General features: G+C 42.4%; 2 protein-coding genes across 3 annotated transcripts in view; one reads left to right on the forward strand and one right to left on the reverse strand.

Moving 5' to 3' along the window:
- MICU3 (mitochondrial calcium uptake family member 3) overlaps window positions 1–4,537 on the reverse strand; it is a 57,770-nt gene extending 53,233 nt beyond the window's left edge. For both annotated transcript variants that reach the window (XM_049835684.1, XM_049835673.1), the window contains exon 1: window positions 4,225–4,537. In XM_049835684.1, the coding sequence (XP_049691641.1) occupies window positions 4,225–4,509 (285 nt within the window). In that variant the 5' untranslated portion in view covers window positions 4,510–4,537. The remainder of the gene's footprint in view (window positions 1–4,224) is intronic.
- A 4,590-nt stretch (window positions 4,538–9,127) lies between these two features.
- On the forward strand, window positions 9,128–15,624 carry FGF20 (fibroblast growth factor 20). Its single transcript, XM_049796530.1, has 4 exons — window positions 9,128–9,177; window positions 10,725–11,344; window positions 13,669–13,772; window positions 15,065–15,624. The coding sequence occupies exons 1-4, from the start codon at window positions 9,128–9,130 to the stop codon at window positions 15,308–15,310; spliced, it is 1,020 nt and encodes a 339-aa protein (XP_049652487.1). The 3' UTR covers window positions 15,311–15,624.
- The last annotated feature ends 11,884 nt before the right edge of the window (window positions 15,625–27,508 follow it).

Raw genomic sequence — 27,508 nt, forward strand, 5'->3', positions numbered from 1 at the left:
TAATCTTATATTCTTATATATTCCATCACTACTGCCAAGCATTATTTGGACTTAGTGATAGAATCTGAAGAAAAGTAACCTGTAAGGATACTAACTAGGCCCAGCACAACTCTCAAGATACTTTCATAGGCCATATGAGCAGGCCATATGAACATTATCTGGAAGAAGGTGACCTGCAAGAAGAAAGCTGTTCTTCGAAAGTCGAGACGCAAACTAGGTTAACCCCCTTTTTTAGTATTTAGGGGGACCAGAAACCTATTCTGCTGTCTGATGGAGCTGCCTAGACGAAACAAGAAGGCCATTCCACTTACTACACTTTTACAATAACTCACCGCAAGAAATAAGAAAGCCATGTAGGAATTCCATACTAGATATGTGTACTGGTTTTGGCTGGGATAGTTAACTTTCTTCACAGTAGCTGGTATGGTGCTATATTTTGGATTTGTGACCAAAACAGTGTTGATAACACAGGAATGTTTAACCTATTGCTAAGCAGTGCTAGCACAGTGACAAGGCTTGTTCTGCTTCTCACATTGTCCCACCAGCAAGTAGGCTGGGGGTTTACAAGAAGTTGGGAGGGGACACAGCTGCGACAGCTGACTCCAGCTGACCAAAGGGATATCACATAACATCCAATATCATGCTCAGCAATAAAAGCTTCGGGGAAAAAGGAGGAAGCTGGAGGAGACATTCAGAGCTAAGCTGTTTTGTCTTCCCAAGTAACCTTTACACGTGATGGAGCCCTGCTTTCCTAGAAATGGCCGAACACCTGCCTGCTGATGGGAAGTAGCGAATGAATTCCTTGGTTTGCTTCGATTGCTCATGCAGCTTTTGCTTCACCTGTGAAACTGTCTTTATCTCAACCCACGAGTTTTCTCACTTGCACCCTTCCAATTCTCTCCCCCATCCCACTGCAGGGGGTAGCGAGCGAGCGGCTGGGTGGGGATGGGTGGTGGCTGCTGGCCAGGGTTAAACCCCAACAATATGGATGAGACAGCCACAGCTATCTTGAATACTCCTGAACACCTTGAATATCTGAATAATTGTGATACTGTTTTCAGTTATGAACTTACTATGCATTAACCATTAAAAATGAAATTATCCATCATCAAATAATGTTTCAGAATGTAATTTTTTGAATGAAAAAAAAAAAACAACTATGGGAGGAGATAGATTTTGTTTTGCCTATGTTAGAACATTTTTAGATTTTTTAAGAATATCTAGCAATTCCGCATTTTAAAGGAAAGGATTTCAGGTTTTGCAAGGGCTGGTCACTTTAGTGTCGGGACTGGTTTTCTTTAGTGGTTGTTCTGTTAAGAAATAAGTTATGAGCCTATGCAAACTCTCACCCCAAAATAATCATTTTGTTAGCTAAGTCCACCAAAATTTCAACCTGCTATGTGGTCATTCCAGGTCAGAGCCCCAGGGGTGATGCAAGAAACATTCAGTGTAACTGCTTCTACCAGCTGCTGTGGATTGCTAGAGCAAGACATTGAGAGCAAAGACACCACCTGCTTCTTGCTTCCAAAGATGCAAGCAAACAGCATCTGGGAAAAGCATCCTGCTGGACGGAAGATTAAGGAAGAAGCATGCAAATGGAAATTTTAGAAAAATTTGGATTGGATGGAAGGAGAAAAAAGACGATGTTGGATAACTTACTTTGGTGGAATGAAAAGCAGACTGAGAGTGGAAATGAAATGGGGAACTAGGGAAATAGGAAAGTGGTAGAAGGACAAAACAAGAAGGCCCCAGAAAACGGTGTTGGACTTTGTGCACCAGCAATAAAGGAGAAACATCTTTTGACTCCTCCTTAACTTTCCAAAAGCAGCTGGAGAGGATCCCAAGATACTTGAGCCTTGTCATTCTTTGTTGGTCAAATACATGACAGAAACATAAAAACCTCCTAGGAAAATGTGTCTCCCACTTCCATCAAACTCATCTATGCAGAAACTGCAGGTTATCATTCTCCAGCCATTACTCTAAACACGCTCTAAAGATTCAAGAGCTCCAACCTTGGTCCTAATAACACCAACACTTATATGACTTTTCATGGCAGAATTTTCTCCTTCAAAAGTTATTATGGTTTTTAAACTGTTAAACACTACTAAGGTTGTAAGCTCAACACTGAAAATTAGGAAGTACAAAAGTTATTGTCACTTGGATGACATTAATTCAGCCTTCTAATAAAGGACATTACAGTACAATACAATTGCAGAATACCATCAATACCATTCAACGCAATTTCAACCCAGTATTTGCATCCTTTTTTTCCCCAGAAGACACCTCTGGAGGTGTTTTAGAAACCTGTAATGAAAGAGTTGGCGCTCATCACAGGTCTAGAGGGCAATCACAAATGGAGTAGAGATCGCAGATGGAGCTCATGGTCAAACTACTCTTGGTAGTTCACCAGCTAGATCCCTTATCAAACTACGGTCATTCCCACAAGCCCTTCTGCAGCACGACAGTCAATAATAGAAAAAAGCACAGGAACCCACTAGTTCAGACTAAAAATTCCACAGCTATTTGATCCTCATTTTTGGGGGGCCTCAATTGAAAGGACATTTTTTCAGCAATGCTGAGCGCTCAGATCTGCAGTTTGAAATCAATGAGACCACTTGTTCAAAAATAAAAAAACTGCAACATAAATCTAGTATCCTGAGATGTCAGTCTGTGCATTTAGTCTGGCCACACATACTAAGTAGACATATTTCAAGTTAATCTTTTGAATTTTCTGCGGTGCAAATGGAAAAGCGAATTAATTAGAGCCCTTTTCCACATAGGAGCATGGTGTTTGTCTTCGAAAAATAGCCTGTGTATACATAGAAGATACATCTTATACATTTTTTTTTATTTTACTTTGATTCAAATATAACCTTAATTCTGACTTTGCAACCTCAATGCTTTTATAGTGACGTGTGAAAATTCATCATTACACATCACACTAAATTTATTGACTTTTCAAGGGTGCAGCAGACATACTTCCCTTGAGAAGAAGACTGAGAATTAAGACTGGCTAAGTAAAACAACGTAACGTTCCGTCAAATCAAAACTGGATGAAAGGCTGAAAGAGTTTGTCTTTGGTCCTCTGTGCCACAGTAACACACTCAAGACAACAAGTACATGAATGATCAAAAATACCTGGCTCAACTTCGCTTCATAAAGGATGCTGCCAACAGAATCTGCCTTTCAGCTAACAACTCAGGGCAAAGGGGCCAACAACATTCATACTTAAGCCCAAGGTCTCCACTGCAAAAACGTAGATCCTCTTCCCAAACATATTATAAGATAAACTTGATCTACAGAAAGCAGGCTGTTTGCACCACTGACTTCCAGTCTTAGCAGATACCATACTGACAAACCACCTAGTCACGGCTCTTGACTTTTTTAAAAATGGCTATTTTTTTTAGGAAAAATACCCTATCGTTACCATACGTTACGTACGGCGCGGTACAGGAGTTTCTCCCTACCGCAGGAACCTTCATGTTCCAGGTCCACGTCAACTGTTTTTTGCTACCCGTGGTTAGTCGACCAATTAGTCCAACTCTGAATTAGTCCAACTGAAGCGCTACTTACTTGCACCAAGCGCCATGCTGTCACTTCTTACGAAGCTCTGCATAAACCTTTCACTCTACAGAAAATACGATATTAAAAAGCTAACTGTCCTAAACGCAAAGAAGTTGAGCACAGGTTTTGCGCTCTCAGCGGCGGTTCCGTCAGCAAAACAGCATTTTCTGTCAAAGAAAGGTTTGACTTGGACAGCTCCAGAGACGAGAAGCGGAGTAAGATGCACGCGGTTTACACTCTGAGGCGCAGCGAAGGCGTGCCAAGGCCCGCTGCCTACCACGACGCTCCAGTGACAGCTCTTCTCGCCTGATGGGAGGACGGGGGACAAGCTCCTGCCTCTGCCCTCCTCTCCCGGGGAAAACCTGCCCGCGCAGGCGGCCTCGCCTCCCAGCCCAGGGGCCGGCTCCACGCAGGGTCACCTCTGCGCGACAGCCCGGGGAGCCGCTCCGCCGCCCCCCGCCGCCTCCCGGCGGAGACGCTTCCACAGCGGAGGGGCGGGGAGCGACGTTCCTCCATCCCCGCCGGCCCCGGCCGGTTCCCCAGGCAGCTGACAGCGCCCGGCGGGGCCCCCGGCACGCCGAGCCGCCCCGCCGAGCGCGGCACGGAGGCGAGAGGCCGGCGGGCCGTGAGGCGGGAGGGGCGCGGCGCGCACACACCTACCGTCTCCTTGGCAGCGGCCGCCACGGGGATGGGGAGCAGCGCCCGGGCCCCGCCCGGCTCGGCGGCCGCCGGCTCCCGGGAGGGCTCCCGCCGCCGCTCGGACAGCCGGTACCCCACGTAGCCGGCCAGAGCCCCCCCCGCCGCCGCCCAGCCCAGCTCCCGCCGCCACCGCCTCAGCCCCGCCGCCCCGGCCCCGCCGCCGGCCCACAGCCGCCGCGCCGGCTGCGCGCCGGGCGCGGGGCCCAAGCGGCGGCGCCACCGCAGGAAGGTGCGCAGAGCGGCCATGGCCGCCGCTCCGCCCCAGCGACCGGCGGACCGAGCCCCCGGGGCTGCCGGCAGAAGCCTCGCGAGAAGCGGCGAAGGGGTGGGGAAGCCAGAGGCCCCTCCAGTCCCCGCCCCGCGCCACCTGCCCCGCCGCCGCCGCCGCCGTTGCCGCTGGCCGGCCTGCCCGCCCGCCGCCGAGGCTCCGCCGCCCGCCCGCCTGCCCTCGCAGCCCACTGGCGAGGCTGCAGGCACCCGCTCAACGGCGGCGGGCGGCGGCCCCGCGGCGGTGGCCGAGGGGCGCGCCCGTCTCTCGGGACAGGCAGCAGCAGGCAGCCGCAGGTTCTGTGCCGGCGGCGGGCTGCAGCCAAGTTAGTGGGGGTACGAGGTGGTTAGGCCAAATGCGGAGAACGGGCACGGACCTGAGTCCGGGCGGTTTAAGCCGAAGTGCCTGCCTGGGAAGGGCCACGCGTGGAAACTGCCGTGACGGGACGGGGCTCGCGTGTGGGCCTCGCTGCGGCTTGGCCGGCGGACCACGTGCGCTCGGAGCCGAACCCTGTCTTTTTGCAGCCTTGCTCCCAAGGAACGGTGCCCGCGTGACCCAGCAACGTATCTTTGCAGAAATCTGGAAGCGCTAGTTTCGGAAAAGGAAGAGCTTCCAACCGTACCTCGCTTGCCTCGTAACCCTGAAGGCTGGAGGTGGCTGCAGCAGCAAGATTGTTCGCCGTTTTACTTCCAAGGCTTTATTAAAAGCATCCAGTGATCCTAGTTATACTGTTAGAATGAAGACTGCTGCAGCTCCATCACTTGTGTAAAACCTAGTAATGTCCCAGCCTGTTTCCAAAGCCTTGAAAACTCTTGGTGTGCACCCGATAAGACAGCAGAAACTAAAGGCACGAGGATCGTTCCAGATAGACTGAAATTAAACAGCGTTGCCTGTGATACTAACATTTGGCATATTCAATCTTTGACTTTAAAGTTTATTGAAAGCTGACAAATAGTCTGGCCGACTCTGCCAGTAATTTTTTGAACTGTGCTGTCAACTGTCCATAGGTGGCACTTAGTCCCACAAGGAAGAGTTTTTAGAAATGAAATGTGAAATGAAGCTAAACAACTTACCAACAGGGAGTAATGCTGTCCTTCACCATTCTTAGACTGATCTAGATAACATTCCTTCTGTTTGGTTGCTTAATGGATTGTTGCGTTGGGACCCAATTTAAATACTTAATTCCCTAATTACCAGCAGGCTTGAAACTTCTGCCTTCCCCGGCTCCATCCAACCTCTCCCTTTTTTTCACCTCTCTGTGCACCTCAGGCTCTCAGAAAAAGAGGGATTCTCCTGGCCCCTATTTCAAGTGTGTTTTCTGTTCATTTCAAAGTGACCCCAGACTACAGTTATCTTCTACCCTTTTATACTCTTGTGTTATGAGACCTCTCATCAGGAAACCACAGATGCTTGCCATGTCAGCAGCCACTCCTCTGATAAATATTCTTGGCTGCAGACAGCCTCCTTAGCATAACCAAGCACTAGTTAAAGACCAGTTGTTAAAGATGGGCATGTTCTTTTGTCCCTACCTGGTGCTGATGGGCGATAGGCCGTGTCGTTTCATGTTAGGGCATTCTCCGTGGTACAACCCATGTCACCACCTACATTACCTTGAAGCTTCATAAATGGCACACAAACATTTCAAGTCACAGCACACCTTATGGCATTTTTTGCAATGGTCAGGTGCAGCCTCAGTCTTTGTCTTCTTTATATAAATATGTTCTTCCAAAGTTTCAGCCAGTTTTACTTCTTGGGTTTTTTCCTAAATCTTTGATGGCTTTTTATAATATTATGAACAAGACTTCGGAAAATACACAAACTGTAACTCATTTTGATAGGTTTAAGACACTTATGCATTTTCAATTCCTAAGAAACATTTTGGTGGTTATGATATTGTGTCAAGGGAGAACTGTGGCCATGTTTGTCAACGGACAATCTGACAGATCATACAACTGTAAGCATGGCCAAGGTTGAATTACCTCAGAGCTGTCTGGAAAGGCAGGTCTCTGGGGTGAATGATAGAGTTACTGCATTTCTTTCAATATTTGACAATGCTGTAAACCAATTAATCCCTCAAGTAATTCCCTTGACTTCATTGTTCCCATCTGTTAAAAACTAACTTTTTTTTTGTTAATTTTTTTATGTCTACTGCTTTATTTGTAAGTATATGTATGATTCCCAAGCAAAAGTCTTGTCTCCGAATCTGAGCTACATCTCTGTACTAGATGATAAAAGGCCAATATAAAGGTCAATATTTAGGTGTCAAGACAATAATAGTTTCAGATCCTTAGGATGACTGAAACTCAAGTTACTTCTCCTGCAGTTACATGACTAAGCATCCAGTCTGGAAAATTTTGTAGAACGTGGCTCTTAGATATTTTTGGTTCTAGCTGCCTCATTAGAAGACATCATTCACCAATACAATTACCTTTTTTTCACTTAAAAAAATCCAATACACATCTGTACCTGCTTACACCTAGGTATGTTAGTCAGAGCTTCCCTGGTGAGGTGTTTGCTAAGGAATAAGAGTGCAATATATTTGTGCAGCAAGTCAAAAACCGTTAGCTGTCTGCATGTCTGATGTGCAGAGATTCAGAAACCAGGTAATTTAAATAAATCAAGGTGTTTTTTATCCAATAATCCAGTCACAGAACTAATATAAAAGCCACCAAATGAGGTACTTGAATGTTGATACATGTGGAAAAAGTCCATTCTCACTGGATGCAACTGGATGTAAACGTGTGCTCACTACCTAGCTTCTGTCCCATTCTGCTTATACAGGAGTTATTCATGTGTATCCACAAAAACATGGACAATAAAATAATGAATCTTAAAAAGCCCTCTGAATTTCTGTCTTCATTTAAAGAAACAAAACAAAAAAAATGAAGGTGCAAGAAATGTAGAACTTCTTTTCCATAGGAAAAATAATTTTTTTCAGCATTACTTTTCCATTGTCTGAGTTTTTGTAAATAGGTTGATATACTTATATATACATGTATGTATACGTGCATACTTACCTGTAACTGTATCAGTTCAGAAGAAAAATGAATGCTTTTAAAGTCTGCATGTAGCGCATTTAAAAGGCTTTAGATCATCAGATTATGACCTGGTTTGTACATGGAGCCTTGAAAATGATTCTGTTTTTTTCTTCCTAGTAAATCCTGTGCAAGAATACACCTTATTTTACTCAGACTTGCAGTGCTCTGTAGGGCTCTCACTGTAACTTCTGCATGTTCTGCTCATCTTGTTGAAAGCAGCCAACCATGTTTTCTTGTCCAAATCTAGGAAGAATCTGGAACTGACGATGATACACAGGTATCTCCAGCTAGACATAGCCCTTTAAGTTCTACTCGGTTGGTTTTATTCCACCCCGTGTTTGCTTTCTCATGTATTTGTGAACCCCCTCTTCATTCGCCTAGCCAATATTTTATTATATCATTAAAATTTTATGGCTGGCACAGCACTGTTGTAAGGGAGTTCTAAAATTAATAAAGGTGCAACAAATTGCAGGACAAAAGGTTTTACAGCTAACATCTTTTTTTTAATCAACCTGATAGATATATAGCTATCTCTATACATATACGTACTTCAGTCCACTGCCTTCTCCACTCCCTTGGTAGCCACCAGGTTTTGCCTATGACAATATCCTATTCTTAGGAAATACACAGTAATTATATTGTCTATAGAAGCCCTAGCTACTTGCTATGGAAATAAAAACTTGACCATATATGTATTTGTTCAATGACACTGAAAGTGCGGTCTCTAGGAAGTATATGTAGAGTTGATTAGATTGTACTGTATACTTTACGTTGAATTATGTACTCTTGTAAAAACACACTTCAAAATTATTTAACTTCCCATGGTATAGTCTCAGAAGGTGCAAAAAAAAAAAAAATCTTTAGTGTTATCTTTTCCTGTCACATGACTAGTGCAAACACCAAAAAAAATCTTATCTTTTTGTTTCTTTTCTGGTACTTTATAAAACAGCATAACCGGTTTAGTGCCCAGACATTAAAGACTCCACTCGGAAAAGATCGATGTTATATATTCCACTCTACTTTAAATGTTTCCATTATATAACAGCAGAGATTTAACCAGAAGGGTCTTCCAGCGTGTGACGGCTGAAGGATTTTTCTTTTTGAAAAAAAAACCAAACCCCTTCTCTACTGGGGCCAGCGGTGCCATCTAGCCAGAAGAGCCCTCTACCGTTTGCAGGACTCGGAGAGTACGGCTTGGACCCGGCAACATTACCTTTACTGGAGCATCTTTGGGCTTGGAAGAACAGACCTCCTCCATTTAGCGGTACCATCCTAGTGCATGTCCTGCAACTCAGCAGCTGTGATGAACAGTTTGATCTTGACCTGCCAGTCATGTCAATAAAAATACTTGATGCGTGTTTCAAACGTTTTAGGTATATTTCAGTAATCGGTGTACAGGCTACTTGAGAAATAGGTGCCATATAGATTATTCAACTTTGATCTATTTCTTTGATTTAGCACTGCAATTAAGTAGATTTGGTTCAAAGAGAAAGCTCATTGGTTGATGTTTTACACTGATGTGATAATGTTTACACAGATGTGCTTTGAAATCTCGATTATGGTGGATTTTTGGGTCCCACCACATGACAGGCTCCTGTTATCTGAAAGGTAAAATAATACAACATCTATCTGTAACTGCCTTCAGAGCAGGTCCGCCTGTGCTCTCTTCTGAGGTGATTTATCTGATCATTGTATTTAGCGTTAGTTTTTTCAGTTTTAAATCCCTCTACAGTAAATCACTTGCTTTAAAGCAGGCTTTTTATAATTCAGGTGCACACAGGGGCAGTACTTAGGACTGCAGTGATGAAAAGGTGTAACATTACCTGCTTTAAAGCACCTGCCAATTAATTAGCCCTATATTCTCCATAGCAAATAAAGCTAAGCAGTCAAATCCATTTGATCTCTCAGATTTAGACTGTGACTGAAAAGACCATGGAGCAAGATGGGAGAACTAATCTTTCATGATTCTCTGCAACTTTTTTGTTTAAATGAAACCTTAAACTGCCAAATGATTCTCTCGAACTTTTGAAAGAGTTAACTATGAAAGATCTTTGCGTTTTAGACTCTGATGCCATGTTTTAACATTGGCAAGGAACTGCTTTGCGCATCTTGAACGCTAAGACGGGTCACGTAGTTGGAGGCCTAAAATTCCTTAGGCGTTACAGAAAAGGGCAGCAAAGGAGGCAAAAGCCAAGCTCTTAGTTTTCATATACCGTTGGTTCACCATTGCGAATAGTGAACAGGTGTTCCACCAATACCTTTGCGTGCGTGAGCCATTCTACTTTGGGGATGAAAAAAACCCGCACGTGCTCATCTGGCACAGGACAGCAAAGCCCTAAACTTATTGAGAACCCTGTAGAAAGACGACAGAGATCTTTCAGTAGAGGGTAGTATTGCCAATCGGTGATGCTCACAGGCTTTGGTTACGGGCCCGATGCAAAACCCCAAAGAAGATGGATTAGATGAGCCGTCTCCCAGTCTTTCTTTCTTCTTCTCTGCAGGCTTTGAAAGTATTTATCCCAAACCGCGGGCCGTCCCATTTATGTTTTTAAGATGCTGTGTCGATACCCAAACGCTATAGATCAGGTTTGTGTCACATTAAATGATGAATTAAATGCGAGGGAGAAGTTGCAGAGGGGAAAACACCTCCCTGACTATGCCAATTTCTTTAGAAATTCCCCTCCTTGTAGCTGAAGCGATAAAAGGAAAGGGTAATGCATGTGCGTTTTATTAGCGTTTCAGAAACAGGGAGCAAAACTGTCAGATCTTTGGGGTTTTTTTTTTCTTTCATGTGTGTCTGGGCAGGTCTAACCCTCAGGTAACGCCCTTTCTCCTTCTTCCCTCCTGCCTCTCCTTGCACCTGTCCACGTAATGCTCCGGCAGCTCCCGCCCGGGCCCCGCTCCCGCCTGCCCGCTGCCCGCCCCCCCGCCGCCCGCTCCGCTCCGCGCTCCTCTCCGCGCAGGAGCTGCCCACCGCCCCCCCCTGCACCCTCCCCGCCCGCGCGTGTGCGCGCCCGTGGGTGACCGGCTGCGCGCGGCGGGGCGCGGGAGCCGCGCCAGCAGCTCCCTCCCTCCCTCCCTCCCTCCCCGCCGTCAGCTCAGATCAGAGGAAGGTGCGAGGAGAGGGGGGAGCCGGTTTACAATTTCAAACGCAGCCTCCCCGCGGAGGCCTTCATTAGCATATGTCAGGGGGACCGCCGTATATATATATACACACGCGGGGCGGATAAACACCACCCCGCCGCCTGGCTCACACCGGCACGGCACGGCACGGCTCGGCTCGGCTCGGCTCGGCACGGCTCGGCCCGGCTCTGCCCTGCCGGCTCCCCATGCTTGGGGCCCCGCCGCGCACCCCCACATGCCCGCCGGGAGAGGCCGGCAGCCGCTCTCCGCCGCCGCGCCCTAGCCCGCTCGCCCCGCGCCCCCATGGCTCCGCTGGCCGAGGTGGGGGGCTTCCTGGGCGGCCTGGACGGCCTGGGGCAGCCGGTGGGCGCCCACTTCCTGCTGCCGCCCGCCGGAGAGCGCCCGGCGCTGCTCGGGGACCGCCGGGCGCCGGCGGAGCGGGCGGCCCGCGGCGGGGGCGGCGGCGGCGGCGGCGGCGGCGGGGGCGGGGGCGGCGCGGCGGCGGCGGCGGCGGCGGCGGCGGCGGCGGCGGACCTGGCGCACTTGCAGGGCATCCTGCGGCGGCGGCAGCTGTACTGCCGCACCGGCTTCCACCTGCAGATCCTGCCCGACGGCAGCGTGCGCGGCACCCGCCAGGACCACAGCCTCTTCGGTAGGCGGCTGCGGCACGGCCCCCGGCCGCGCTCTGCCCGCCGCCGGCGGGCGGGTGGGCACGCGTGCGTTTGGGTGCGGGTGCCTCTGCGTGTAGGCGAGGGCACGCGTGTGGAGCTGGGCGCCAGCAGTCGTACCCTTGGGAGGGAGGTGTGACGCCTGCCGCTGATGCCGGGGCAGGTGGGTGAGCTCTGGGTACCGGCGTCACCCACCCACCCCCCGCGGCGTTTTTAAACCACGGGGGCTGCACCAGGACAAGGCGGAGAGGGAGGGCTGCGCGTCCCACGCGCTGGCGGGAGGTACGCGTGTATGCCTGGCTCGGCCTGTGGCGGAGGTCTGCGAGCGCACGCCCACGCCCGCAGGTGCCGCGGGAAAGGTGGGAAGCGGGACGGGTTGCGTGTGCAGGCGCTGTCCGCTCCGGAGCGTCCCGGGGCTTCGCGGAGTCACAGGGAGCGTGGGCCCGGGCGCGCTGGCCCTCGGGCCGCGTTAGGCGGCTTTGCTCTGCGGGGCAAGGACGTTGAAGCAGAGGGGCCTAAACCGCCGCCTTGCTCAAATGCTTAAACCGCCTCGCAGTCGACTTTCTCTGCCAGTAAACCAAAAGGAGGTTGAAGACAACCCCCAAATGTAAATGTTTCCTGAGATGCAAGAGCAAATCCTAAATGGTAGTTGTAGCAACCGGACGTCTGAACAAACATGCTGTTGTCAGCTACGTGTGAGGGGCTTTTTGCGTGTATTGATTTAGCAGTCGTAAAAAGGTGATTAAAGAGTTCCCTATCATCCTCCCCATAGTCAAAACAATCTGCTGGAATGGCTCTTAATTGCTTTTATAACACATGGATGTTTTCAGAAGTAAAAGAGCAGTAGTCAGTCAGTTCTTCTCAGAAGGAAGATTTCCTACAGCGTGTAAACATGAAATAAATCCTTGGTTTAGAAGAAAAAAAAGTTAGCCCCAGATCAAACATTTACTGGGCTTTTTAGAAATGTTCTTCCTTTATTCTACCGCTATTCTCGGCAGGTTTGTCTGATGTGGTTGCTTTGTGGGTTGAATCACCTGCTTATTACAGTTTTGAAAAAGGGTGGCTTTGAAAATGATACCAGAAAGACAAAATACCTCGACCTCTTTCTGTGGGACTTTGTGCTTTAGGAACTGGAAGATTAGGATGATTTACATGCGACGGAGTTTTTAATGCTTACTCTTTGTAAAGGGTTTATTTTCTTTGCTGCTTGGCAATATAAGTAAGAAACATGCCAAAGCTCAATTAAAATTAAAAACGTTTTAAATTATTGCATAGTCCAGACAGTCCATCTGAGAGTGAAAAATGGTCCTGAATGAAAAAGAGTAATCATAAATGCAGCAAATAGACAATAAGTCATCATCAAAATCAAATGCGCCATTTAAAACCACTTACCTTAGATTCAGACTTTTTTTTTAAAGGTTTTGTGGTTTTGCTGCTGCAGAGCAAAATCTTAGGTATGACTCTAGAATAACTTCTTTTTGAGGCTTTGTTTACATTGTTAACAACTTCCAAAAAGCCAGTTCACACGTTCCATTTCTTTCATGTTTTGTATGTACTGTAATCTGTGCATATCAATTGGTTAAATATGTTGGCATACCCTTACCAAATTCAGGCTTCAAATAGTGCCTCATCTCCCAGATACTTTAGATTATTAATATATATTACATTTTTGGGCAAATGTAATATAAATAATGCTACTACCCAAGCATTAGCAAATAAGCAGCATATTTCTTGCACATAAAAAGCCTGCACTGAAGACAGCAAGTTGTGTCAAGAGGTGTGGGCCCATATGCTAGATAAGATGTCTGGCAAATATTTTTTTTTTTTTTCCTGTGGGTATATTCTGTTATATAAAATTCCCATCTGTACTTTGATGCCCATTCAAATGATCTGATAATGCATGTGGTTTTTTAAGATAATGCTATAGAGAAAGTAAAGTATATTTTCAGGTAATTCAAACCTACCTTCCAATGTTTGAGTAGGCAGTTTAGCAAATAGTGCGTAATCATTATAGATTCCAACTGCATAGTACTGAATGCTTTAGCCTCCGCGCTGAATAAAATCCTTTCATATTCAACATTAAAAAAAAAAGCTTCTTAAACGGTGTAGGTTTCTTGTTCCTAGATGAAGTCTCTCAGATGGCTTTCCTGTGAATGTTGTATACATTTCCATAGAGTATCTGCAGTTTCAGAAAAACTAGGCCACATTTATTGTACTACATACATTTTCTACTTGTTGTCAACTGCATTTTGGATGCTACGTACTGTATGCTTACAAGTTGAATTAAAGCAATCTCTGTTTTTTTCAGGTATCCTTGAATTCATCAGTGTGGCAGTGGGACTGGTCAGTATTAGAGGCGTGGACAGTGGCCTTTACCTTGGAATGAATGAGAAGGGAGAACTCTATGGCTCTGTAAGTACCGCTTTCATGTCAGCTCGTACAAGTTGTGGTTTTGATTCACTTCTTAGCACTATGCAAACCCCTCAAGTAGCTAGCTGAGGTCATCTTAGCTTTTAAAGCACTAACATCTTTTCATATTGAAATGTATATTTTTAAAGTATACAGGATAGCCTTGGATACTAAAAATTCAATGGGAAAAGATTCTCTGTCCTAGATGAAGAGAACTGAAAAGAAATACTCCTCTTGAATTACGACAAAAATAGCTAAATTAAACCAGCTATGCAAACAACATTAAGTTGCCTGCTATCTAATTTTCTTTTTAGCAATACTGCAAATGTATCATAGTGCATAGTCTATCATCAAAAACATTGAATACAACTTGAAAAAAGTTGAAAGGATAGTTATGGAACAAATAAACAACAATTAGTATAGTACCCTGACCTTTATGTATAGTCTAATGCTCCTTTACAAATCAGCAGGTGTTACTTCCAGGTACCAGCTTTTTAACATAAAAACATTCTTCCAAATGCTGGGAAAAAGGATAATACCATGTGTCACGGCTGGGTACCGCTGTTATTTGAAAAATCTGAATGGTGCGAGAGTACCTGCAGTATCTGTAGATCCCAACTGGGATATTTGCATTTAAGAACGAAAATAAGCTTGTACTCATCACAGTTGATTTCTAGCTGTTGAATAACTTCAACATATAACCGTAAAAATATAATTTTTGATTTTTCCAATACTATCAGGGTAATAACAGTCTTAAACTCTTCTCCTTTCAAGTCTTAAAACATCTTGAGATAAAATATTCTGCCTCTTCAGTTCCTTTGGTCAGGGTTAGTCCTGTTTAAAACGTAAGATGTGATGCACATCACAAAGAACACATGGAAATAACGTTCCTGATCTGTTACATTGCACCTGAGTCCTTCCACCGTATCTCATTTCTAGAATGGTAGATACCCCAAGACAGAAGTCTACATAATGTAGTTCCTGTAGGTCAGGTGAATTTTAGTTAAATCATAAATAAGTAATGCCTTCTTAGAGAGAAAGTTACCCAATTCGTATTTAAATCCAAAATTGTATATGTACAGGTCCGGTTTTCAAAAGAATAAAGGTTAAAGTAGGCTTCCAAACTCAGTGTCATGTCTACATACTTCTTCTTGGGTTTGATTTGTTGACAGTTAAATGAACAGTAAGGCCGCACAAAGCCTAAACCATTTTCTTTATTTTTATCATATGTTTTTCATGTGTGTTCAGATATCTAGAGACAGCTTCTTATTTTTCTTCACTGTTTCTTTCTGTAGGAGAAACTAACTTCTGAATGCATCTTCAGGGAGCAGTTTGAGGAAAACTGGTACAACACCTACTCGTCCAATGTGTACAAACATGGAGATTCGGGGCGGCGGTACTTCGTAGCACTTAACAAAGACGGTACTCCCAGAGATGGGGCAAGGTCCAAAAGACACCAGAAGTTCACACATTTCTTGCCCCGGCCCGTGGATCCTGAAAGAGTTCCAGAACTGTACAAAGATGTATTAGGATACAGCTGAGGAAGTAGGCAACTTTGGAAAAAAACCCATACTGGAGCCATTGCCCTTGCTTTCATGGCAATCCCAGCATAAGGAACCTGCAGAGGTCTAGGATGCTGGATTAGAAGAAGCTACTTTGTTGATAGGCAAGCCTCTGTTTTCTAACCTTTGGATTTAGGAGACAAAGCCTTAAAGCTGAGAGTGGACCAGCCTCCTTCAAACTCACTGAACTGTTTCGTAGCCAGTAACCAGAGGGAAGTTGGAGTGTGACTTTTTTAAAAATAACAAACTCTTGGCAGTTTTGTCTGGATTACCTATGGTCCATAAATTAGCAAAGAACTACCTACATCATGTGGATGAGACAACAGCTGGAAGAAGTAGAAAGAAATGGACTGTAAAATAGTAATAAATCCTGAGAACTGTTTATGAAGTTTTAGTGGCTCCACTTTAGTGACGGACCTTAGATGTCGATGCATCATAGTCAGAGCTGGAACTTTTCTTCAGGATGGACCTATTTATACATTTCCAGATAGCAAATATTTATTTTATATATTTATTTATTAAAGAGTTTATTTTTTACTGGGATATGAAGAGAATACAAGCCCCTAACCCCAATAAGAAATCATTTACAGTGCCAATATTTACTCTGAGTAGTGTCATCATACAGAAATGGCATTACATTGCAATGCATCCAAAACCTGAACATTCATATTTCATGTTTCAGATAAGGTTATATTTTATGCACATACCATTGCCTTGTGACTGTCCTTATTTTGGAAAGAATGTTTGATTATTTTTTTTTTTTAACCTATAAGAGTGCCTTACAGATCTGTATTGAATTCAAATGCACATTTAAAAAGGGAATTAAACGTTATTTCACTTTATTGGGTTTACTGTCATTTTTAAATTGAGAGTCTCTTAGCACAGTATGTGTAATGTTTCAAACCTGCAACAAACGTGAAGTGTACTGCAGTTACCTTGAAAGAAAAAGTAGTATTAGCTCTTGAAATCTTGATTCAGATCACAACATGCTTGATTTTTTTTTTGCCAAATGGTTCCTACTGACTTTGCTAATACACAAATAACTTATTCTCTGTATTACTTAAAATTTTCGTGTAAGATTCTTATCACTGTATAAGATATTTTAATTATATTTCCTATCAGTATGTTTAAGGTGAAACAGTATCAGAGTAAGAAGTTTCTGATGTCGCTGACTGAAAAGCTTCTGTGAGTGGAGGTTGTTTCTCCACTGAGTAGAGAGGAGCCTAAGGAGGCTACTTTCTTACCTTAATTCCTCCTTTAGGTAATAATCTCAGCATAAGTTTTTTGTGTGAAGACTGTCAGGAAAAAGATGAGTTATGTCTCTATGCTAGTTACAGCTATACAACAGGTACATCGTACTAATTTAATTTACACTAATTTAATTCACAGCTGTCAGTTATGAAGCACAAACGGATCTGCATATTGACTAACAGGGAAGTAAGTCTCTGCTCTACGTAAGAATACTAAGGTTTAATGACAGACCCTATATGATTTAGACCTCAACCTGCTGAAGCTTGATGTCAGATGATTGCCAGCTCCACAGGGAAGGCTGGTCCAGGAAAAGGAGTGCAGGAAAGGCAGTCCAGGAGAGGGCAGCAGTATTTATGCTGTACCAGGGGTGGTCTCATGTTTCAGGTGCCAGAGGTCTCAGTGGGCTCCAGCTCAAGACAACTCATTTGAGTTCAGTTTTGTGGAAGCATACGGTTCAAGTACTGCATGTGCATCATTTATTATCAAATCAAGGTATTAATGAAAAACATTTTCCAGTATATAACACACTTGCTAGAGCCATCACTGGACCAGAACCTCTTCCAATCTGTAATGAGAAAGGGATGAGCATAGATTACTGATGGACAGTGGACAAAATAATTTTACTTTCTGCCAAATAGAAATTGAATGCAGATATACAAAAAGGTGTTTCAGCACTTTGTGGCTAGCAGTAGGTAACTTACTAAGGTTAAAGGCTTCATTAAAATTTTCTGAAAAACAGGCAGGGGAAGATCTACAGTACACTGAATGCGGTTTAGTAAAATAATGTTGTGATGCACTTCAGCTTACCATAAAATAATGATTTTATGGGTGACACTGAGTCCCATTAGTAATAGGTCAATAACTGAAGCCAGAAGTATATGCTTTAAATAGCAAAATTTTTCCTCTGCATGTTGAAAAGTAATCTATTCTGCATAAGTTGTGCAAAAAAACTGTGGCTGCTGCTCAGGACATAATTGCCATGCATTTCTGGCAAACACCGTGTTTAAATCATGTCAATAAAAGAGTTCTCTCTCTTTGGATTAGCAGTTTACTGTTAATCCAACTACCTCAAAAGTACTTTGATGATGGCAAGGGCTGTAATCATCCTTGTTATTATTATGGTGCATGTTTTTTCACAGATATGATACAGTCCAGAATAGTAACTGAGGGATAGCTTTAAGTGGTGAATAATCATCTGAAACTTCTGGATCCAAACACCTAGCCAACATACATATGAAGAAGAAGAGTTATACATGCTTTTCATTTCCTTGCCCCATTCCCATTTTGGATATATGCCAATAATCCTTGAACAAAATGTAATGGAGCAGGTACGGTGGTGATGGCTGACTACAAAACCTCCAGAGCACTGAAAAGCTGCCACAGCCTCCTTTTTTAGTTCTGGTGTATTGTCATTGAAGAAAGATACTGTGCTTTCCCATTTCATTTTGCTTGCAGCATCTATTTGCTCTCTGTGACATTCTGTCCATCATGATATTCAGATGCAGTTAATGTTTTTCTAGTTTGAAAATGGTGGATGCAAAAGCAACACCTCAAAATAGCTATTTTCATATGTCATTACTAATAGCTTTAGTTGTCAGCGGTTGGTTTTTTTGTGTGGTTTTCACTCCCACTTCAGAAAGCCCCAATGGATACAGAGGGAGAGGTTGGTTTTATTTAACCAGTAGAATTAATGGTCTAGTTTACCACTCATTACATTTTGCATAACCCTATCAATTTGAAAGCTGTGGGCTGCTCTCAAGTCATGAAGAGGGTAATCAGAAGGAAGTGACATTGTTCGAGGTTCAGAGGAAATCTCTGAAGGCAGAGAAAATGTCACATCTTGAAATAAATCCCTGCATGATTAGCTGCCCTATTTCTGCCTTTCCTTTTTTTCCAGGGTAGTTACGCAGTTTGTAGCAGGTGCATCTCCGCTTTCTGCTTCCCACTGATTCTTCTGGTAGCTGTAAAACTTGGCCCTTTGATCTCAGAGCTGGCTGGAAATTGAGTGCTCCATGCCAGTTCTGTATTTCTTCACATATTTTGTTTTCTGCTGCTCTCTTTTCCAAGTTGTGTTGGAAAGAATATACTAGCCATACAGGAGACTTTCTGAAATCCAGGAGTAACCTTGACTTCTGAGCATATCTGAAGTGAAATTGTTACTTTTATTAATCTTTGTGCTCTTGGTCAGAATGCAGAAGGTAGCATTTTTTAACAGTCTTCTGTGGAAGTCTTCCCCTGTAACAGTTACAGGATATAGGAGAACCTAAGTGCCTCCGGAAATGGGTATTTTTCATTAGATGAGCTGATATAATCAGAAAAAGTGGACGGCTAGTCTAAAAGGCACACAGTCCTTTCATTGGTCCCAACCATTTATGTTTGCACAGAGCAGTTTGATCCCGTCCATATCTTCCTGTTTTCTGTCATAAGCTTATTGATGTTATCTTTCATGCTGAGGTGTGACATCCAGCTTCACTGATTCTGTCTGAAAATTCAACTCATTGATATGGTCATGCACTCTGGTAGCACTCCAGGGTTTTGCAGAATTTACTTTCTGACATGTGAGAGTCATTTAACAAGTACATTTTCATAATAGCTTTCATTTCCAGCTATTTTCATTTCTTGATGTCCTTTGTTAACTCTCTTTTTCATAGCCATCCAATCTTGCTTCAGTAACTTTGTGAAGATTTACTTAAACATAGTCTTTACCAGCAGCTATATGAGATACAGGTGTGATTTTTTATTTTTATTTTTTCAGTTTGTGTAATCATGCTGGTACCACCGTACCATGGCTCCAGTTATACCATTGCAAACCATTAGGTTTGCCTTACTCCTTTTTCTGTACAGCCAAGAACTAAACAGAGGTAAGGCAGTTTTATATACCATAAATGCATCTTCACTATTGCCTTAATGTACTGGACCAAGCCTGTGTCATGAATACTGAGAACACTGTGGTAAGATCCTTAAGTCTTGCTCATCTTGCTCCATACTGCATGGAGATGCTACCAGTAAGGAGGCCTTTTGGAAATCTCTGCATTTGCTCCTTTTGCTTTTCACGTGAGAAAAACTATTCGTTTCACTGCTGTTAATTTCTCTGCAATTATTTGGTGGCGTTTTTTAGTCGTGCAACCATTTGAAGACTTATGTTATATGAATGTAACAACAGCTGCGTGAGATCAGACAGTACCGCATCTCCACTGCATGGGAAAGAGAGTAGGAATAATTCAGGTATATATATTCTGGGCATTCATTGTAGAACCCCAACTGGGATTAAGACTTGAAGTCAATTCTCCTCTGGGTCATTTCCTTTTATGGGGCAGAAAAGAGAAGTAAACATTTCACAACGTTGAAGAACATGATGGTGGAATTCTACACTTTCTGCAAGTCTGCATCAACCTGCGCTTTAGCTGACTAAGACTAAATGTCTTAGTTTTAAGACATTTATCTTAAAACAATTTCCTTTGCAGTAGTATATTCAGCTGTTGTAGTGAAATCATTGCTGTTAGTGTACCTGGTGTCAGTGCACATCTGGATGTACATGTGCTCATCTCAATACAAGGCAATAAATATATTGCTAGAGAGAGAAAGAGAATGTTCTGGAGTAGTTACATACCATCAAAATGTTAATCAGGAAAATTTATTAATAGCATTAGTTTTAACTAAGTTTTTGATACAAAGTTTTGCAGCACTTTTGACAATGGTCTATGGGTTCTTAACAGTCAGAGATTCATGGGCAGAAAACCAGAAAGGTGTAAAAACTTCTCAGGTGGAACATACTTAACCATAACATCTTTATGAATAAGTTGTGCACAAATAGGAAGAAAAAAAAAAAACCAAACCCAAAAACCAAAACCAGGGAAGAGGTCAAACAGTTACTTCTGTTGCCGGTTGGAGAGATATTAAGTTTCAAACAGAAATTGGTTGGCAGCTTGCCAAAATAACTATTTCATCTGCAGTGTGATCAGACACTAGAATAATTCTGGAAGTTCAGGAAAAAGAGAATATACTGAATTAAAGCAGTGGTGACAGTAGCTCTCTGTATTCTGAACATATCCAAAATGCTATTGGTACTGTTCTCTTATTATAGCAAATCTCTAGTAAATGCAGTTCCTAGGGAGAGGAGTAGGAGTGTTAGAAAGGCAGTCTTTTGAAAGTGAGCTTAATAAAAATCTTTCTGTGGTAAAGTCCTGGTTTATATATTTTGTCTAATTATAGGAAAATTGAATCATGCTTTATTCATGCTTAAAATATCACAAACCACATAATATTACTTTCATGGATATCTTCAAGTCATGAGTGTTACTTGATTTATGAACACAGCCCAAGTTAAGTCACATTTGTATCCCAAATGTCATCTTTTATATATACATATCTACACTAGCATATATTTATGAAAGATGCTTTTCAAATTAGTTGCAAGTGTTTCCTTTGTTCCTGGCAATAACAGTCTGAGTGGTTGACTGTTTCAGGGAACATGTTTGTCTCTTTATTATTCAACCAAGGTCTTCCATCCATCTCTAATTCCAGTGGCTATAAGATGCCATAGACATAAGCATGGGTCTCAAGGTGGATAGATTTGCCTTAGGGTGGTTTCATCTGCACGTGGCTGAGATATCAGAAGGTGGTGATAGGTGACTACGCTTACACCTAACAGTTTTTAGCAGTTGACCCCTGTTGTGCTGAAGCTTCTGGGGAGGAGCATGAAATACTATTAACTATCAAGTCATCAATACCCTGATAATGCTAATTCTATGTCTCCTATTTTGTGGAGCCAGAAAATATAATTTCCTTTTCTAGCAGAAGTATGGATGGAAGCCAGTTGGCTGGAGTTTGGCATGAACATGATGGAGGTGAAATGATAGGAAGGGGAATATTGTCAGGACTTTTTGCAAAATCCAAGATGATTTTCACAACTAGTAAGTCTTCCGTTCTAGGGAGCCTACTGATCAGGTGGGTTATCAGGTTTTGAACTCTAGCCAGAAAGTCTTTTTCTTTTCAGCTGGACAAAGACTGGGTAGGTCTTTATCTCATAGATTTAGCACCACTTTGGCCACCTACTCTTTCTGAAAAGTAGCATAATCCAATGACAGTATGAAAAGTCAGAACAGCATTCTGCTTTTTGTTCTGACTTTTCCTCTAGCTATTCAACCTTGAGACTATCTGTTAGAGTCTTTAGATCTCATTTTCACCACCTGTAAGGGGACAATGTCTCTAATTAATCATTAAGCTAAACAAGTGCAGAAAAGTCTTATAACACATATAAGTCTGTAAATTTGTCAAGAAATTTAACCTGCTGCAGAATGGACCTATTAAAATGGTCTGTACCTTTGGTAACTTTTAACATGAAGATATGAATGCATGCTTGTAGCCTACTGTACTCCAGATAGGATTTAGAATGGGTTTTGATTTTTTTAAATGTCAGATGGTATATTTTCCTGTTCAGGAAACTCCTTGTCATGGTTCTACAAAGCTATGCTGTGTTGCTGGCCCTCCAGTCAAACTTTCAGAACTGTAGTTCTTAACAGATAGATCAGAGGCTTCTCCCCCCACCTTTTTTTTTAATTTTTTTGGTATAAAAACCACGTTAGCTACCATCTATGATTTAGTGTAGGGATCTGGATACTTGTTTTTTTTTCTTATTGATCTTTTTCCAGCTAATCCGAAAGAATTCCTACTCTTGCTACAGTCTTATTCCTCTTTGAATAAACAGACAGTAGATTTTTGCTGTAAGAAGACTGCATTGTCCAAACTTTCCTTAGTGAGCTAGACTCCAGTACTTAACTGTCACCAAATGGTCAGCAAATGCTCTTAATTCTATGCTATTATCTTTATGTATAAACTAGAAACTGCCAAACACTAAAGCCTAAACCCTTTGTGGCATAGTACCTAGACACTCACACTTTCTCTTTTAGGTCATGGTGCCATCAGTATCTATTCCAAAATCATAAGGTCTCCTGAGGTGAGTTTTGTGCTTTGTGGTTGCTGAACACTGTAAGGTGCAGTATGAAATTGTCTCATGCATCTAGAAATATCTCATGGCTGTATTCAAGTACCATTGCAAGCACCACATTGCATTTGATTTATTACTAAAAATTGGGTCCAAGGTACCCACATTTGTGTAGTGGTTGTGGTTTTGTGGCTTATAACCTCAGTTAACTCCTCAAGTTTACCATAATGAGGAGATAAATTCTTTTATCTAGGAGTGTGTCTGCTAATCTTAACCATGTGAAGTGTTCTCCATTCTGATGATGATGCTAGACAAACAACTGCTATAAGGAATATGTAGATGTTTCTGTAGGTTTTCTTTGTGGCATATACACCTTGAAAAGCTCAGTTCACCTAATTCTAGGTTATTAGCAGAATTTGCCTTAAGCCATTCTATCTGCTCTGTTGGCAATTTTTCATATGGTGAGTCTGTATTTTCTTAGTGCTCTTGCCTCCTCTCACCTTCTTTAGGCCAATCTTTAGGATGCATTTCCTATCCCTGAGCATCTCTGAGGACAGATACTTGCAGCTCACCAATGCTCCTTCAAAGACTGTTGCAAGAGAGAAAAAATAAAAAAAATAAGGTACATCTCATAACCAGGTATTGCATATGGTTTTTTGATATTTTGTTCTTGTTGCTTTGGGGAATTTGGCAGTGTGTTCAGGGTCAAAACCCAAACCTGTCTTGGCTGTGCAGTGTACTAGCCCTTGCTACCTTTACATATTTAGGCAGCCCCTTGACAGTGTTTTAAATGAAAAGGTGACAGATGATGAATGACACACAGCACTCTCATATGTTTTCATATTAAAAAAAGAAGTACTATTGTTTCAAAACAGCAAAACTCTTTTATCTCATGAAGAGACTTCAATAGTTCTATGAAAGATTTGGTTGCTTAAAAAGTTGGTGAGTGTGCCCATATGTTTTCATATGATTCTTTTATGATGCTGGCCAGCAATGATGAAATTAGCATGTTTTGATCTATATACAAGTTGTTCATAAAGAACTTGAAAGAAGTAGTTAGGAAAATCCAAGTGCTGAAACATTTAAGATATACTTTCTGGTCTCACTTTTGTGTGATTGTCAGCCAGGGACTATCATGATCAAGGTAGCTTGCCAATTGCCTGCCGTAGATATAATATTTATTGCTGCAGTGGGGATTTCCTATCAGAGATCTGAAGACAGACTTTTATACATTGTTTCTCCTAGGTAACCTATTCAAATCAGCAGAAGAGATCTGATAGTAAAGGAAAAATAATCAAAAGACATATATTTTTGATCTCTGGGTTTATTTGAACTTCATTTTTTTTGTTCGGGTTTTCATTCACGCAGCTGAAAAAAAAGAGCAAGGAAATTGGCTGGTGTTCTGTTTTTCTATATAAAATTCATAACTGTGTAATGGTATTAAAATTAATGTATTTTGCTACTGACTTATGAGATATAACATTTATTTTTCATGCTACCAGAAAGTAGAGATATACAGCTCAGCAGGAAGTGAATATCTTTTAAGTCTGTTTGAAATACATGGGAATGCTCAGCTAATCAAATCATAATTGGCTAACATTTCTGCTTCTCTTTTCCTAAGAGGGAATCAGACAGTGGTCCAAAGCACTGAGAATGGCAGGATGGGGTTAACGTATTATGAGCAATTCCCAGTCCCATGTCCCTGACTATTTGCACAAACTATGCTCTCCATGTAGTGGACTCTTTCCAAAAGCTGATCTGTCAGTCCTCAGTTCTTCTTCTATATACATAGCCTCCTACCTTCTCTTCACAAGCCACATTCAGTTTCATGAGGAAATCAAGTCTTCCTAATCACCCTCACGTTTTTAGAAACCGTAGCCTGAACTCCTCGATCAACCACTGTTTTATTGGAGAGAGCTGGCCTTTTCTGATGAAGGCTATGCCACAGACGCTCGTATTGCTCAGTGTTTACTGTCAGAGGCAACCCTGGATTTTGAACAGCCACCCCTGCTTTTACAAAGAGGCATCTCTTACTGCTCCCAAGGAAAGCATTGCCTTGCCTCCGGAGACGCGCCAAATCCCTCACCCAGCGTGGCCACCTTAGCCTGCAGCTCTAACGCCGGTGCGGTTCTGTGCAAAGGGTTGCAGCTGAGGCTGAGGAGGGAGCAAGGCTAGGAAGCGCAGATGAATGCCTGAGCACAAGCCGTGCACTGAGGGACGTGACTAGCAGCAAGGGTGTGTGTGCAGGCAGGGGAGGCAACGGCAGTCTGGGATCAAACTGCTTTGCTAGCGTTTAGCCCTTGGTTATATAGCTGGGAAGCGGGACAGAAAGTGTTTGGTCTGACGCAAATCTCATTGGCTGTTTATCCTTAAAAGGCAAATGAACTTTTTTTCTTTTAAAAACATTCGATAGAATTACACACCACTTTCCATTTTCTCTGAACTATGGCACCTGAGGCCTCTTGTGGTACAGTTTTTCGTGTCCTTAAGCGTTCTGTACTTTATTTGCCAGCTAAATAGTCAAACAAGGGTGATTACTGGCAAACATAGTGGTGTTTTTCTCACGCTCTACAAACTGTATGGGGAGCATGAATTTATTCGATAGGAAATGCTGATCAAACTATAATTTTATAGTAACATTTTTTTTGTCACCAGTGACTGATGGTACAAAAATCTAAAAACTTTGGACTATCTATTCTGTCCTGGTCTGGCACATTCACTCCCAGATAAACATACTATTAGAGTTATGTGCTCATATTCACCTCTGTAGTTTTTAATGTCTGCGATTTACACTTAAAATTTCCTAAATCCCTTCCATGGCTCTGTAGCACATTAATTTTTTTCTAGTATTAAAAAAAAAAAAAAAAAGGTTATGTGCCAAGAAATTATTTCTTTAATTTGAAACGTTAATATATTAGTAAAGATGAATGTGAGAATGTTAATGTTTCAAATCTGAGTTAATATGTGGCTGTGCCCAATGAGAAGACAAATTTTGCCAGAAGGTATTTCAACATGAAGGCATGATAGGACACATACTGCAGAGCCATTAGCGAGTGCTTCAGCTTCACTGGGAACTCTAGCCACCTATGATGCATCTTAATGAACTCATAAAACATGATCTGCAATATCTTTTGCTATAACAACAACAACAACAACAACAACAACAACAATAATCCTGGATTTCATTTTGAAACACCTCAGTTTAAAAGTTACATTTCTGCTTGCTAGATTAAAGCTATCATGGAAAAAACCCCCAATTCCTAGCCATGCAGATGGGAAAACCCAGGAAAAGATTGGAAGACAGTATGTTTTAAATGTATTATCATTGCTAAGATAACTATTTTCTTCTTTTGCCTGTGTTCTTTCCTTCTATTTTTAGTAGACTTATGTCATCTCATCACATAATGTGTAGTCTTCTGCTCCCAAGGACCCAACGATAATGTCAATTTGCTGCTTTCTAATTTCCTGCAACTGAGTCACTTGCTGATAAAGTGAAGCAGAAAATTAAATTAAGAGAATCTTATATTGTTAATGAATTTTGAAAAGAAAAGTAGGGGACAAATAATCATGCCATTTTAAATGTAGGAAAAACCAAGACAAGGCACCAAAGAGACATTTTTATCAGAGACACAGTCTTGTGGCCAAATTTGTAATATGCTCACACTGGTGTACAACACTGGGAATTAAAAAAAAAAAGGAAAACGTGGTAATTTCACACAGATGGGAAAATCCAATCAGCTCTGATAGGGTGCAAAAATAACAACTATCCTAAAGTAGGGCTTTGCAACCCATCTGCTGTAATTCTGCACCCTCAGAACTCCACCTTTCACAGAAATGCTTTCCTAGCCTTCAGGGTAAATGCCAGTAAAGGACATGGCATTTTGATAGCATGCTTTTCCAGAAGAATAGGTAGAATTTTAAAGAACCAGAGATTCTTAAAATGCTTGTCACATCAGACATTATTTGAAAAATAGAAATCCCTCAAGGAATATTGTGACACAAAAGCAGTCCACTTTAGCACACTGCCGGAGACTTCTGTACGTTGAAGGACAGTACAACATTAAGGAGGCTCCTGTCTCTTATCAGGCACCTGCAAGACTAGCTCTGTAACCTTGAAAAGTATAATCAAAAGAAACAGTACATCAATAACCTTGTTGGCAGCATGTATATTGTGAAAAGGGAGAGATGTAAACCCCATTTTTTAACTGGGAATTATTTTTCCCCCGTAAAAGTTCTGCTGCTATCAGAACAGCTGATGATAAAGAAATGCTGAAGAAGAACCGGTGTAGTTCTTTACTATAATTTTCTTCCACCAGGACTGAAACCCTGTCGATTCACAAAAAGTATAAAAGTCTCAAAATGCTGAAAATGCTTTGTAGGTGGAAATTGTGTTTGTATGTTTCAGCGGCAGGATTCATTCCCAGAAAAAAGAAAAAAAAAAAAAAAAAATCATCTGGAGCATGTGGCACTTGAGAACAAATTGAATCATAAAGAGAGGCACATACATAGCATGAATAATTTTCATTAGTTGTTTTCCCTATGAACAGTGGTACCACGTCGGACCAGAGGGTCTGTCAGTCAATCTCAAAGTCCTATCTAATGGCCAGTGCCAGATGTGAAGGGCAGAAGGTAGGACCACGACAAGCATATAGTGATATTTCCCCAGCACAATTCTTTCATCCTCCAACTCCTAGTAACTCAGCAATTTCCTGAATCAGAGGCAATGCCTTTGCATTTAAATATTTGTGGTTTTGTGCTCTTTGTCTTCCACGAATTTGTCTAAAGTTCTCTGAGCTCATGTAAACTTGTAACACCTAAAACTGCCTGTGTCAATGAGTTCCACGATGTAGTTACACACTCAGTGAGGAAATGTGCCTTTCTCTCTTTCCTTCTTTCTTTCTCTACTTGACTCATACCTTGTATCCTTGTATGGATACCTTTGAACATCCTTATTGCCAGCTTCTAGTTTCTTTCTGTTCTTT

The sequence above is a fragment of the Accipiter gentilis genome, chromosome 3 (genome assembly GCF_929443795.1).
Source record: "Accipiter gentilis chromosome 3, bAccGen1.1, whole genome shotgun sequence".
Taxonomy (NCBI): domain Eukaryota; kingdom Metazoa; phylum Chordata; class Aves; order Accipitriformes; family Accipitridae; genus Astur; species Astur gentilis.